Genomic DNA, 13,542 nt, shown 5'->3' with positions numbered 1-13,542 from the left:
CCTCTCCCTCTGAACACGAGCCCTTTGCTCCCTGCAGGTACCGGGTCAGCCCCGCGGAAGTGGCCGACCTGCACCTGATCAGCTACGAGGTGGAGAGGGACCTGATCCCTCTGATCCTGTCCAACTGCCAGTACAGCATGGAGAAGGGAGGGGAGACCTTGCAGGACTTTGATCTGGAGAGGATCCAGCAGCAAGTGATCAGCAAGTTCCTGCAGGGGAAGCCACTGATCACGCTGACGGTAGGAGGGGCAGGGCTGTGCAGCCAGGGGGGCTCTGGGAGCAGCATTCCAGGGTTTACATCCATGGGTTTCTGTCCTGACAGGGAATCCCCACCCTGGTGCACAGACACGACCGGAACTACGAGCAGCTGTTCAGTGATGTCAGGAACAAGCTGGAGCAGGTGGGTTTCTGCACTGCAGGAAGCAGGGCAAGCATGAAATCCCTGCTTTTCCAAGGGTTTTCTGTGCCTTCCCTTGTCCAGCCAAAGGCTTGCCTGCTGATTTTTCAGCGTGCCTTGGGTACCTGCAATCTGGCCTTGTGCTGTCAGTCAGGATTTACAAAGAGAAGGGAAATGCTGAAATAGTTCAGCATTTCAGTTTCCTAAATCTGGGGCTCTGTTGTCTTCCTTGACTTGAGCAATTGGAACAGAAAAAGGAATGGCTCCAAAACAATATCAACTGTGACTTTGTGGTTTTTAGAGTGCTCTGCCCAGTTCTGTGATGAACATGATCAGTGGGGAGCTGCAGTCCTACAGTGATGTGTGTGATGCTCTGTCCCTCACTGAGATCACCCTGGGCTTCCTGGCCATGGCTGGTGAGAACGCTGACATGCTGCTGACTGAGTACATTGAGCAAGTTCTGCAGATGGGGGATCGGACAAACCCTCACGTGCTGCAGGTGAGTCCTGAGGGCACAGCTCAGACCTTTGTGGGGTAAAATCTGGTTTATGCTAAATCCAGCCTGTGTGACAGAGCCCTCTCACTTTCCCTCTGCCTGTCGTGGTATCAAAAACTGGATTATTGAGGGCAGCTGGGGAAGGGTGAGAGGGCTGGATGAGCTCTCCTGGGCAGGCTGGGGATGGGCTCCAAGGACATCCCTCACATCCACAGCTGTCCTTCTCTTCCAGGCCCTCAGACGGTGCCAGCTCAGGCACAGCATGGCCCTGTGGCAGCTCCTGTGTGCCCACAAATCCGAGCAGCTGCTGCGCCTTGGCAGGGTATGGCACCCCCAGCACCGCTGTGTGAGCTCCTCTGCTCTGCCCTGCTCTGCCTGCAGCTGCTCAAATGTGTCCTTGGGTTTTTTCTCCCCTCGCTGCATTTTTAGGATCCTTTTGCAGATGTCAGTTCAGACTACAAAGAAGAGCTCACCCCAGAGCTTGCCAAGCTCCTGCACGCATTCCTGGTCCACTCCAGGCTGGAAACCTTCCTGCAGGAGCTCCATGAAATGATCATCCTGAAGCTGAGACGTGCCCAAGCTGTGCAGGAATTCAAACCCACCTGGAGGTAGGAGTTGCACACCCAAAGCCACCACAGTTGTTGTTAAGTGAAGCTCCCCTGCCTCTGAGCGTGCACACAGTGGGAACACTCCCTTGGCACATGCGTGGCCTGGGGGACACGGCCCAGGCAGCAGCCTTAGGAATATCCACACTCATTTCTGGCAGGTGTCACTTCCATCTCACACAGGCTTTCTTGGGGACACTGCTGGAACACTCCAGGAGCTGCTGGCCAGGGCACAAACACCAGCACTACTGCAGGCACTTGGATAAAATAATAACAGAATCACAAACTCATTAAGGCTGGAAAACCTCCATGATGATCAAGGCCAGCCTCCAGGGATAGGCACAGCTCAGCCCCAGAGCTCAGCTCTGCCCTGCAGCCTCCCCTCACTGGGCTCTGTGCCTCCACCTGGCTGTTTAACCCTTCTCACTACATACACACCTGGTCACTTGTGCTATTGAGTATTTCAGGTGGTGCACTGCACTCATACTGTGGCACTTGAGGGGTTTTTTATCTGTTAATGCCATTCTGCTCTGTCTTCCAGCCTGAAGGAATCACTCTTGCCTTACCTTGATGACAAAGACTCTGAATTAGCTCCGGAGCTGGAAGACACATTCCCAGATGAGATTCTTCTGTCTCATGCCGCTGGTACCTGGAAAGCAGCTGCTGTCTTCAAGAGGGAGCACAGGGACAGTTAGGGCAGAGCCCTGCCAGGGACTGCCACAACACCGTGTCAGGGCTTCTGCCACTCTGGGCATTTGTTTGGGGCTTGTTGGTTGTTCTTTGGGTTTGGGGTTGTTGTTGTTTTTATATCTGATGTGAAGAGTGGCCTGGACGAGGGTGAAATAGACCCAGCAGCTCGCTGCGAACCCTGGATCGCCACAGCTCCAGAGCCACTGGAGGAACATGAAGGATTTTTTTACAAGCCATGGTGCCGTCGTGCCGGGCAGGGTTGATGTTTTCCTGCCTGCCTCTCTGCGCTGGCTGCAGAAGCGGCTCCTGCCCGGTGCCCCCCATGCGGCTCCTTCGCTGCCTTCGGCCCGGCCCGGCCGGCTTCTCCCCTCCCTTTAAATAAACTTGTTCAGCTCCCGCGCCTGCTCCCGGCTCCTTCTGGGATCGGTACCGGGATCGGGGCCGGGATCCGAGACGCGATCGGTGCCGCCGGCCCGGAACGGCCGCGCCCCGGCCGCGCTTTCCGGGGAGCGTTGGCGCTGCGGGACGGGCGGGCCCGGCGCCGCCATGGCCGCGTCCCCCGCCCAGCGGCGCCGCTGGAAACGGTAACGGGGCTGGGAACGGGAACGGGGCTGGGAGCGGTAACGGCGGTCGGGCTGGGACGGGCAGGGACCGCCCGGCGGCGCCTCTGGGAGCGGGAACGGGGCTGGGGCCATGGCCGGGGCTGCCCGGCACCGCGTCCCCGCAAGGCACGGGCACCCTCGGGAAGAGCCGCCGGTGCTCTGCCCCCGGCTGGGGTTTGGGGCTCCCCGGGGAGGGGACGGGGCGCGGTGAGCGGCCCGCTGTGAGCGCAGCCGGCCCGCAGGGAGCAGGCCCGGCTGAGGGCCAGCGTGCTGGAGGAGGACACTGAGCCCTGGCAGAAGGAGCCGCAGTTCTCGGGGCTGCACAGAGTGGGAGGCGTGGATTTATCCTACAGCAAAGAGGACGAGAGCCGAGCCTGCGCCTCCCTGGTCGTGCTCAGCTACCCGGATCTCGAGGTACCACCCGGCACGGGGCTCTGGGGCGGCGGGACTTGGATATGGGGAGGAACGCTCACTGAGAGGGTCGGCAGGCCCTGGCACAGGCTGTGGCTGCCCCTGGGTCCCTGGCAGTGTCCCAGGCCAGGCTGGACACGGCCTGGAGCAGCCTGGGACAGTGGAAAGTGTCCCTGGCTGCCCCAGGTGCTGTACCAGGACTGCCGCATGGTGCCCGTCACTGCCCCATACGTGGCCGGGTTCTTGGCCTTCCGAGAGGTCCCTGTCCTGGTGGAAGCTGTGCAGAGACTTCAGCAGGAGGAGCCCCAGCTCCAGCCTCAGGTGTGCTGTGTTTCCCTTGTCCTGAGCCGGGCTGCAGAATCCCAGGGAAGGTGTTCTCCCTCCAGAGCCTGAGCTGCTGGGCTGGGAGGGGCACGGGCAGAGCTGTGCTGGAGCATCCATTCCCTTTCCTTGGGGAGGCAGGAATGTGGATCTGGGAGCAGCCAGGCCTCCTGTGGGAGCCCATGGTGTGTGCTGGGCACTGCCAGTCCCACACTGCTGCTGCTTCGGGGACAGGCAATCAGGGGAGAATTGAGGAACCAAGAGAGATTCCTCCTTCCCTCAGAGCCAGCATCCCTGCTTGCTCCTTGGAGTGCTCTCAGTGCCCAGGAAGTAACATTTCTGCTTTGGCTTTTTCAGGTGCTTCTGGTAGATGGGAATGGCCTGCTCCATCCCAGAGGTAGGCTGTTCCTGGAGAGCCCTGTGCTGCTCCTTGGTGTTCCTGTTCCCTGGTATCCCACAGCTACAGCAGCTCCTTGTTGGCAGAATTTGGCATAGCCTGTCACCTCGGAGTCCTGACAGACCTGCCGTGCATTGGCGTGGCCAAGAACCTCCTGCACGTGGATGGCTTGGTCAGGGATGAGCTGCACAAGGAGCAGGTTAGGCCAGGCTGGGATTTGTTTTTTCACATCCCAGGGGAATTTGGACAGCCACCTACAATGATGTGCTAATGAGCTGATGCGTGTGTGTTTATCCCTAGGTTCGTTCCCTGCAGAGGTCAGGAGAGGCATTCCCACTGACAGGCGCCTCGGGGAAGGTCCTGGGCATGGTAAGCTGTCACTTGGCCCCTTGCCCCTCTCCACAGTGGGGCTGTCTCAGTGATCCCCTGCGGGAGGGCAGCTGTGAGCAGGCGACCAGTGGCACTGCTGGCCCCTTCCTGGGAGCTCAGGTGGCTGTAGGGAGCTGGCAGCTCAGGTGCTGGGAGCATTCCTGTCCGTGGCTGTGGCACGGAGGTGCTCCAGCAGCCTGGATGGTGAGCTGCAGCCTGGGAGAGGTGCCAGTTCCCTGGCAGCTCCCTGGGATCGGGCTGGGAGCGGCTGATTCAGAGCAGAGCGGGAACAGGCAGCTGGGAGACACTTCCTGTGGGTGCTGTCAGCATGGGCTGGCACAGCTCCTGCATCCCAGAGCAGCCTTGGGCGTCTGGGGCAGGGCCACGGGGACAGACAGGAGACATTGGGATGGGGGAAGTGTTCAGGAAGGCTGGGAGCTGCAAACACGGCGCTGCCACCCCCTACCCGAGGGCTCTGGCTGGCTCCTAACTCCACTGCCCCTGTGTGTGTGTTCAAACGAGCCTCTCCAGTGCCTGATCTCTCCTTTCTGGCTGCCCAGGTGCTGCGGAGCCACAGCAACAGCTCCAGACCCCTGTACGTGTCCGTGGGCCACCGGGTGAGCCTGGGCACGGCCGTGGCCCTGGTCAGGGCCTGCTGCCGCTTCCGCGTCCCGGAGCCCATCCGGCAGGTACGGCACCCCGGGGGCAGGTACGGCACCCCGGGGGCAGGGGGGGCACCCCTGGGGCAGGTACGGCACCCCGGGGGCAGGGGGGCACCCCTGGGGCAAGTACGGCGCCCCGGGGGCAGGGGGGCACCCCTGGGGCAGGTACAGCACCCTGGGGGCAGGTACGGCACCCCTGGGGCAGGTACGGCACCCCGGGGGCAGGTACAGCACCCTGGGGGCAGGTACGGCGCCCCTGGGGCAGGTACGGCACCCCTGGGGCAGGTACGGCACCCCTGGGGCAGGTACGGCACCCCGGGGGCAGGGGGGGCACCCCTGGGGCAGGTACGGCACCCCTGGGGCAGGTACGGCACCCCGGGGGCAGGTACGGTGGCCCTGGGGCAGGGGGGGCACCCCGGGGGCAGGGGGGGCACCCCGGGGGCAGGGGGGGCACCCCGGGGGCAGGTACAGCCCCCCTGGGGCAGGTACGGCGGCCCTGGGGCAGGTACAGCCCCCCAGGGGCAGGTACAGCACCCCAGGGGCAGGGGGGCACCCCTGGGGCAGGTACGGCACCCCGGGGGCAGGTACGGCGCCCCTGGGGCAGGGGGGGCACCCCGGGGGCAGGTACAGCCCCCCTGGGGCAGGTACGGCGCCCCTGGGGCAGGTACAGCCCCCCTGGGGCAGGTACAGCACCCCGGGGACAGGTACAGCCCCCCTGGGGCAGTGTTTGCCGAGCCCTGGGCTGCTCAGGGCCTCCCTTTGCCCCTCCTCTGCTGGGCAGTTCCCCCAGCCCCTGGTGGTGCTCCCTGGTCCTTCCAGGCCCGTTCTCCTGATGTGCCCGGCAGCATTCCCAGCCCTGCCTGCAGGCCCAGCCTCGCTGATGCCCTGCTGGCTCGCTGCAGGCAGCTCCTGCCATGCTGCTGTTAATCCCCAGGAGCTGGCAATGCGGCTTTCCCGGGGGCCTGGAGCCCAGCACGGCCGCAGTGCTGCTCCTCTGGGCCTCTCCCGCTGCCGCACGGGGCCAGCAGCCAGCAGGGGACAGCACTGCATCGCTGTCACCGGGCTGCGGCTGCCACCGGGGCTCAGCCTTGGCTGATTGGGAATCGCAGCACAACTCGGGGAAAGGCTCTGGAGAAGCTCAAAGCCTCTGGGACTTCTGGCCTGGCAAGTGCTTCCCTTGTGCCTGAGGTCACTCTGCTGTTGGTGAGAGCCAGGAGTGACCCCAGGGCCTGCCCGGGTATCCCTGTCCCTAACACTGCCCTGGGACAGCCCCTTGGCACCTGCTGTGCCAGGCTGGGGGATCAGGTGTGTGCCCACCTGAGCAGTCCCCAGGGCAGTGCTGGGTGACCCTGCTGCTCCAGAGCCGCAGTGTTCCCTGGAACTGAGATCTGCTCCCAAACTACCCCAAAATCTGAACTCCTTGGAGCAAAGCAAGCCCTGGGGTGTCCAGAGCAGAGCTGCAGTTCCCAGTCTCAGCCCCAGTACCTGCCAGACTGGAGGAGGCTGCTGGAGCTCCTTATGTAACCTGCTTCAGCCAGGGACAGATGCCTCTGCAGAGCTCGAGCCAGCTCTGCAGTCTGTGTGTTCAAAGGGAAGGGAGAAGCATTCCCTTTGGAAACAGAAAGGTGTCTTGGAGCTTTTCATCACCCTCATTTCGCTTCCAGCCATCTCCAGGATTTGCTCATATTTGGAGCCTCTTCCAGTTCCCTGTAACCTTTTTCTTGGAGTGATGGAATGAATTATTATCACTTTTCTTACAGAGAGATGAAAAATCCGACAGGGGAGTGTGTTTACTCTAGAGGGATGGCAGGAGATGAGGACCCTTAAACCTTTCCATGGGACTTGTCCCTGCTCTGCTTCCTCTGTGTGGTGACTGCCACAGCTCTTGGCACAGGCAGGGCTGAAAGCCTCAGCTCCTGAGCACCTGCAGCTGGGGTTAGGAAGTAGGAGGCTGTGGAGAATCCTGCCATGGGTGGCTGGCGTGGCCTTTTTGCTGTGGTGCATCTCCAGAAACTGCAGACCTGATAGGAGAAGTGCTTACAGATTCCCGAGTGTCAGGAAAGAACCTGTGCATCACCAGGTCCTGCTCTGGAAGTTCTGGCAGGCCTGGAAGTGAAGTGGTTTGTGATAGCTCAGCTTTGCACAGCTCCTGAGGTTTGTGTGAGGGCAGCATGTGCAGTGCAGCTGCTGTGGCAGCTCAGTTCCTGCTCCAGGGGATGTGGTGCTTCCCAGGAATGCACATTACCCAGGCAGGGAGCAGCAGGGGTTCCATTTGCATTCAGCCCACAGTGTGGCTGTGCTGCCAAGGAGCTGGCTGTGGTGCAGATGAGAGGAGTGAGATCTCGGAGGAAGCAGGGGGATGAGCTGCCCTTGTCACCTGCAATCAGTATTTACATCCCACTCAGTCCTTGTTCCACGTGCCAGGCCCAGCCAGCAGAGCTGTGCTCCTGGTGAGGCCCTGCAGGGAGCTCCCAGTACAGCCCAGAACAACCAGAACAGCCTCAGTGGCCCTGGAGCAGCCCCAGGCCCTGCTGAGAGAGCTGCCCTTGCTCCTGGCAGAGGTCAGAACCCTCCCTGGTGCACCCTGCTCATTCCCAGATCCCTGTGCCCACCCTCCCTGCTCATTCCCAGATCCCTGTGCCCACCCTCCTGGTGCACCCTGCTCATCCCCAGATCCCTGTGCCCACCCTCCCAGTGCACCCTGCTCATTCCCAGATCCCTGTGCCCACCCTCCCTGGTGCACCCTGCTCATCTCCAGATCCCTGTGCCCACCCTCCCTGCTCATTCCCAGATCCCTGTGCCCACTCTCCAGGGCTTGCACCAGGAGCTGCTCTGCTCTCTCTGGGTCAGGTTCTGCCCAGCCTCCTGCTCACTTGCTGCTTCCTTCAGCTGCCCCTGGGTGCCCAGGGGGTTGGGGCTGGCTCAGGAGGGAGCTGCTGGCACAGCCTGAGGGTGCTCCAGCCCACCAGGAAGGGAAGGCCTGCAGGTCACCCTCTGTGAAACACTGAACACTCGCCCTGAGAAGAATGAGGCAGGGCACCAGGCTCTCCTCTGGGACTGGACAGCAGTCACTGGGGTCTCTGGGGGCACCCCCTGCAAGCCTGCTGTGCCCAGGGACCACCCTGGCCCCTCAGGTAACAGGCAGAGAGCAGCATTTCCACAGGCAGCAATCCCTCTGAAAATAGCCCAGATCTGTGAGGGTTACTGTGGGCAGTGATCCATCTTATTGATTAGCCCGTGGCTAATCACCACCTTAAGCTGACTCCAGTGCTGTGCTAGGAGTGAGCCCTGCCTGGGAGCTGCCACCTCATCAAGCACTGGCTGATGTTCTCAGCAGAATGTGCTTGGGGTTTTTCTTCCCTACAAGAGTAGTTGGTAGCTGTGCCTCCTGCTCCTCGCTGTGCCCGTGGGGACCATTGAGCAGCCTCCTTCCCTGGTTATAAAATCCATCACGTAATCGCTTATCCTGAAGAGTGATCAAAGTTATTTGTCAGTTCGGTTATGAAACTGTCCAATTATAGAGAGGAGGGAAAAAAATCTCCCAAACAAACCACTCCTTATGTAACTCTCTCCTCCTCAGCTGGCAGGAGGCTCTGCAGTTGTGGAGCAGGTTCCAGCAGCAGGCACAGCCTCCACCGAGGGCCTGGGGGCTGCAGGAGGGGCTCCTGGGGAGCAGCACAGGGTGGAGAGCAGCAGTGCTTCAAGGACAGGCCCCAGGGATGTGTTAACCCAATTTCTGAGCTCATCACCAGACACTGTGAAGCTTTTCCAGCTGGGAAGGTCACATCCTGCTTTGTAGGTGGGGAGAGACACTCTGCCTTTGAGGTGGGCACAGCAGCTGCCTGGAAATGGCACAGAAGTTTCTAAAAGAGGAAAAACTTTGAAGGACTGTAAAAATCAACTGCCAGTCCTCAAAGTTGTCCAGGAGCCCGGGATGTGCTTGTGGTGGCACCAAGGGTCTGCTGCTGGTGTCGTGCAGCACTGGAGGGCTGAGCAAGCACCCAGTGAGGGCCCAGCAGCACTTTCTAACACTTCTGGGCTGTGGCTGGTGCTCTCCTTGCTGAGCCAGGTGGGATGTGCTGACAGCAGGCTGGATGGGCACACTGGGGTCACAGCCAGGCTGCTCAGCCCCTGCTCACTCCTTTTCCTGCTTGCTTCCAGGCTGACATCAGGTCCAGGGAGTACCTTCGGAGGCAGCCCTGTGCTCCAGTGGAGGGGCTGGAGGCTGTCCCTGCCAGCCCAGAGAGGTGGGTGTGTGGGCAGAGGGCATCTGCTCATGGCATGAGCTGCAGTAATGGCATTAAGGGTACAGGCAGGGTAATGGGGTGAGCTCAGTGGGGAGGTCAGGACATCATCCAGAAGGTGATTTCTGCTCCCTGTGGCCACACTGCCTCACACGTGGTCCTGAGCTGGGGAAGGGCAGCAGGGATTTGCTCTTTTTTCAGCACTGCTCATAAGCAAAGCCCCAACGCCCACAGGTGTGACCTGAGGGGAACAGAAATACCTGCAGGGAGCTGGTTTTGGCCCCAGGCCTTGGGGAGGGTCAGAGTCCCCCAGGCTTACATAAGGTGGGCCATGGGTGTCAGCTCAGGGCTAAACCTGCCCCTGGGGTGCAGGAGCTCAAGCTCACCAAGTGCCAGTTGTTTGTGCCTGTTGGCTTCTACTTTTTCTAAAACTGCTTCCTGCTTTCTCATTTTTATCCCTGCAGCAAAAAGGAGACTGAATCAGAGGATTAGGCTGGTGCCAGAGGAAAGTGCAGAGCTTCTCTTCACTGGGTCCTGTCCTGCACCAAGGCTGGGTCCTGCTGGGTGCAGGAGCCCAGTGCCAGCCTGGGAGCCAGCTGTGCCAGGCTGTGTCCCACAGCACAGCACCAGCCACTGCTCAGGGAGAATCCCTGCAGTGAATTTCTCAGGGTTCCTTTTCCAGTACTGTTAAAATCTTTGTGTAAGCAAAGCTCACGTGTGAGTTCACAGCGCCTCACTGAAGTCCTTGTGCAGCTGCAGGGGCTGGTTTGCAGAGGTGCTGAGGCATTGCCACTGCAGAGCCAGCCTGTGTGTCCCACCACACCTCTGTGGCACTCTGAGAGCCCTCCCTTCCCTCTGGTTTTGGAGCAGCTTTCCCCTGTCCCTGCAGCCTGGGCTCTCCGTTCCCCCTGCACGTCCCTGGGGAGCAGCAGCCCCAGTGCCCAGCTCTTGTGGAGGAAGGATCATCCCAGGGGAAAGGATGGGAGCAACCATCTCCCTCCCAGGAGCATGGGGAGGTCATTCCTGGCACACAGAGTGCTCCAGGTGCCCAGATCCCAGGCTGGAGATCTGCCCCAGCTCAGCCTGAGGAGCAGAGCCCGGAGCTTCTGTGCCCAAATCATCCTCAACCCTCATCCAGCCTGCAGGACCAAAGCTGCTCCCAAGGTGTGGGATCCTGGCTGGGGCTGGCAGGTGCTTCCTGACTGTTCTGAGGAGCAGAAGGTGCTCTGGGAGAGCCTGGTGTGGCTCTGCAAGATTCCAGCCTGAAGAGGAAGAAGGATGCTTTCCTGGGGTGGGGAGGGGCCCTGTGGGCTGTTTAACCTCCATTTTGCATAAATTTGTTTACAACTTTGGTTCTTTTCTGTCCTGGTGCTGCTCTGGGTGGGGAGGACAAAGCCCAGCCTGTTGTGTCTCTGCTGCGTTGGGGTCTGAACCGGCTGGGGACAGGGAGGAAGTGACAAACCCTGGGGCCATCAGGGCAGGGCTGGGGCTGGTCCTGGCGCTGCTGGGGACAGGCACTGGCAGGGCCTTCCCTAAAACGCCTTTCTGACAGGTTCAGAAAGGGCACTTCCCTAAAAAGCCTTTCTGACAGGTTTTAGAAAGGACATTCCCTAAAAAGCCTTTCTGACAGGTTCAGAAGCCAAAGCTGCAGCTCCCAGCCCTGCACAGGAGCCGCCTCTCCTGGAAGCCTCAGAGCTGCTTCCCACCGGGGTTTGTCCAGGGCTGGACAGAGCCTGCAGGGAACAACACAGAGGAAGCTGCTCCTCTGGTCCTGAGGGCTGCTGCCAGGCTGGGGCACAGGGAGCGCCGGGCTCGTGCCTGGTGCTCCCTGTGGCAGGGGACACAGGGACAGCCGTGTGCCATCCCTGCAAGGACACAGAACCTCTGCCATGGCCTGAGGGAGCAGGGTGGGGACAGCCACAGCCAGCAGGGATCACTCCAGCGTTCCTCATGCCAGCCCCACACAAGCCAGTGGCTTCTCTGGCCATGGGGACAATCTCCTAAAGCCTGTCACAGGTTCAGGCACCAGTGACAGGGTGGGCAGGGGACAGCTCCTTCCCAGAGCTCATGGCAGAGCACCTGGGGAATCACCTGGGCTTCTGATTTGGCCTGTGCTGGGAGGGCCATCCCTGGCTCATCCCAAATTCTGGGTGACCCCACTCCCACTGCAGATTGAGCCCAGGTGTGCTGAACCAGGCTCCTCATGTGGCTCAGCTGTGCTGGTGGAGGCTCTGAGGGGAGCAGCTCCTCCAGGACGGCCCTGGCAGAGCAGGGGAACCTTCAGAGTGTGGGACTGTGGCCTCTCCTGCCCTGGTGAGTGTCTGGCTTTCATCTCATGTTTAATGTCTGTGGTTTTAATCCCTGATCTATTGGTGGCTTTTGTGTGCTTTTGGTTGGTATCTGACAATGAGGGATTTGGGCTGGGCTGGTCAGGGGAGGCTCTGCAGCCAGGGCTGTGATTTGGGTGGCAGCTGGAGGAATTGAGCCCAGCTCAGGCAGAAGGTGAGGCTGTGGCTGCTCAGGGTCTGGCACTGTGTGCTCCTGCTGGCATCCGGGTGTTTTGATCCATGGAGGCTCCGTGTGCTCAGCCTGTGAGGGACCCAGGGCTGGGGACACTGCAGGGGACTCTGCTGTCCTCAGCTGGCCTGAGCCCCCCCAGCTGCCTCTGCCCGTGGGTGAGGGAAAATCAGGTGAAAAAATAAAAAAATACAGCATAAAAACCAGCTCTGCATCCCTGCCCTGGCTTCCCTCTGCGTGAGGCTCCGAACTCCTCCCAGCCCAGGTAAACTCAGGTGACTCTGGATGAGTCACCTGGGGAGGCTTTGGTGCTGCAGTGTCCTGGCAGCCCCAGCAGCCCTGCTGGAGCCAGGGGCCCTGTGCTGTGCTTTGGGCTTTGCCTGGGCTCTCACAGCTGCCCAAACGTGGCAGTTTAGTCCTTCCTAAAGGAAGGGACTAATCTCTGTGTTTGGTGTCTGCTTGTGGCTCTTTGGACACAATAAGGGATTAACTTGGTCTTTATCTAATTGGTTTATAACCCTGGGAAGGGAAAATCGCTTTGTAATGCTTGAAACCTCTTAACAGAAACTCAGAGACTGGAGACTGAGTGTCCTTCGAAATAAACTCATACATGGCTTGTCTTTTTTAACCCTCTGTTTGCTGGAAATTGGCTTTTCTGGGTGTAACTTGTTGGGAATCAGAGAATGGTTGTTGCTGGCGGGTTGTACATCCTCCAGCTATCACCAGGGGGTTTTTCTCGCCATTTCCACCTGGGCCTGGCGGGGTGGAGGTGCCTCAGGGCTCGGTCACCCCCGGTGCTGCTGGGGAATGAGCTGCGGGGCTGGGGCAGGGATGTGGCTGCCCAGGGACGGCTCCTGGTGTCAGACTGGGCCAGAACTGCTTTGGGGTGGGTTCCTGACTCCCAGGTGCTGAATGGCTCTGCTGCAGATTCTCTGGAGCTGCTCCTCTGTTGTGTCCTGGAGAGCGGGGAGGAGGATCCCTGAGCCTGCCTTGCTTGTCCTGGTCCCGGGAGGAGGCAGAGGAGCTGCTTCAGGATGCATTTCTGTTTGTTCCGTGGTTTCTGAGGAGGTCTGGCTGAGCAGCTCCGTGCCAGGTGCCCGAGGCTGGGTGGGATGAGCTCCCACCTCCGTGTCTGGAGCCTGTGGCAATGTAGGTGCTGCCTGTGCAGTCTGAGCTCCTGTGACTCAGGGTTTGTATTTTGGGACGCTCCTGCCGAGCACGGGGGAAGTGTTTCACTGGGATTTCCCCCCTCCCTGCCCCCCGTTCTCATTCCTCTTCCCTTTGGCTCGGTTGGGAGGGTTTAGGAGGGGCTCTTTCCCTCCTGGTTCCCCAAACCAGGTCCAGCTGCATCTCTGGGTGCTTGCCCTGGGTGTGGAGCTGGGCCCAGCAGCTGAGCCCATCCCTCCCCCCATTCCCGGAGCCTTTGGTGTTTGTGGGGCTGGCTGGGGCAGCTGTGGCCCCTGGATCTCGGAGCGTTCCCCAGCTTCGGGCTCTAAATGGGCGGGTTTAGTGCTGCTCCCTCCCTCCCGTGGCAGCTGAGGCCTCTTGGATGTGGTGGCTCCTGGGCAGAGCCCGGGTGTGCAGAGGGAGCTGGGGAACGCCATCGCTCCCTTGCAGGGCTTTTGGTTCCTTTTTTTTTTTTTTTGTCCTTTTTTAAATTATTTTCCCCCTCCTTTTGTCCTATAAACGGTTCTCCCCCCAACTGCTCTTCCCGTTGTTGGTGTTGGTTGATCCTCCCTGATCCTCTCACCAACCCCCCCCCGGCTTTATTTTAAGGCCCCATTAATTAAAAGCAAATGAGTGGAATTTCTCTTGACAAGCAAATTAATAG

The 13,542-nt window shown here is 60.2% G+C and overlaps 2 protein-coding genes across 3 annotated transcripts in view; both read left to right on the top strand.

Moving 5' to 3' along the window:
• RNF213 (ring finger protein 213) overlaps nt 1–2,193 on the top strand; it is a 42,730-nt gene extending 40,537 nt beyond the window's left edge. Inside the window, 6 exon segments of the mRNA XM_036394850.2 lie at nt 38–239; nt 323–400; nt 699–896; nt 1,126–1,215; nt 1,323–1,501; nt 2,040–2,193. Of these exon segments, the coding sequence (XP_036250743.1) occupies nt 38–239; nt 323–400; nt 699–896; nt 1,126–1,215; nt 1,323–1,501; nt 2,040–2,193 (901 nt within the window).
• A 500-nt stretch (nt 2,194–2,693) lies between these two features.
• On the top strand, nt 2,694–12,339 carry ENDOV (endonuclease V). 2 transcript variants are annotated; one of them, XM_036394758.2, is made up of 9 exons: nt 2,695–2,772; nt 3,033–3,204; nt 3,388–3,522; nt 3,880–3,919; nt 4,006–4,118; nt 4,220–4,288; nt 4,849–4,977; nt 9,112–9,197; nt 9,659–12,339. In XM_036394758.2, exons 1-9 carry the CDS (start codon nt 2,735–2,737, stop codon nt 9,684–9,686), a joined length of 810 nt encoding a protein of 269 aa, XP_036250651.1. In that variant the 5' UTR covers nt 2,695–2,734; the 3' UTR covers nt 9,687–12,339. The 2 variants fall into 2 exon arrangements, with proteins under 2 accessions (XP_036250652.1, XP_036250651.1); XM_036394759.2 differs by lacking the exon at nt 3,388–3,522 and having other exon boundaries at nt 2,694–2,772.
• The last annotated feature ends 1,203 nt before the right edge of the window (nt 12,340–13,542 follow it).

This window comes from Molothrus ater, chromosome 19, assembly GCF_012460135.2.
Source record: "Molothrus ater isolate BHLD 08-10-18 breed brown headed cowbird chromosome 19, BPBGC_Mater_1.1, whole genome shotgun sequence".
Taxonomy (NCBI): Eukaryota; Metazoa; Chordata; class Aves; order Passeriformes; family Icteridae; genus Molothrus; species Molothrus ater.
This window is presented reverse-complemented; position numbering and strand designations above follow the sequence as displayed.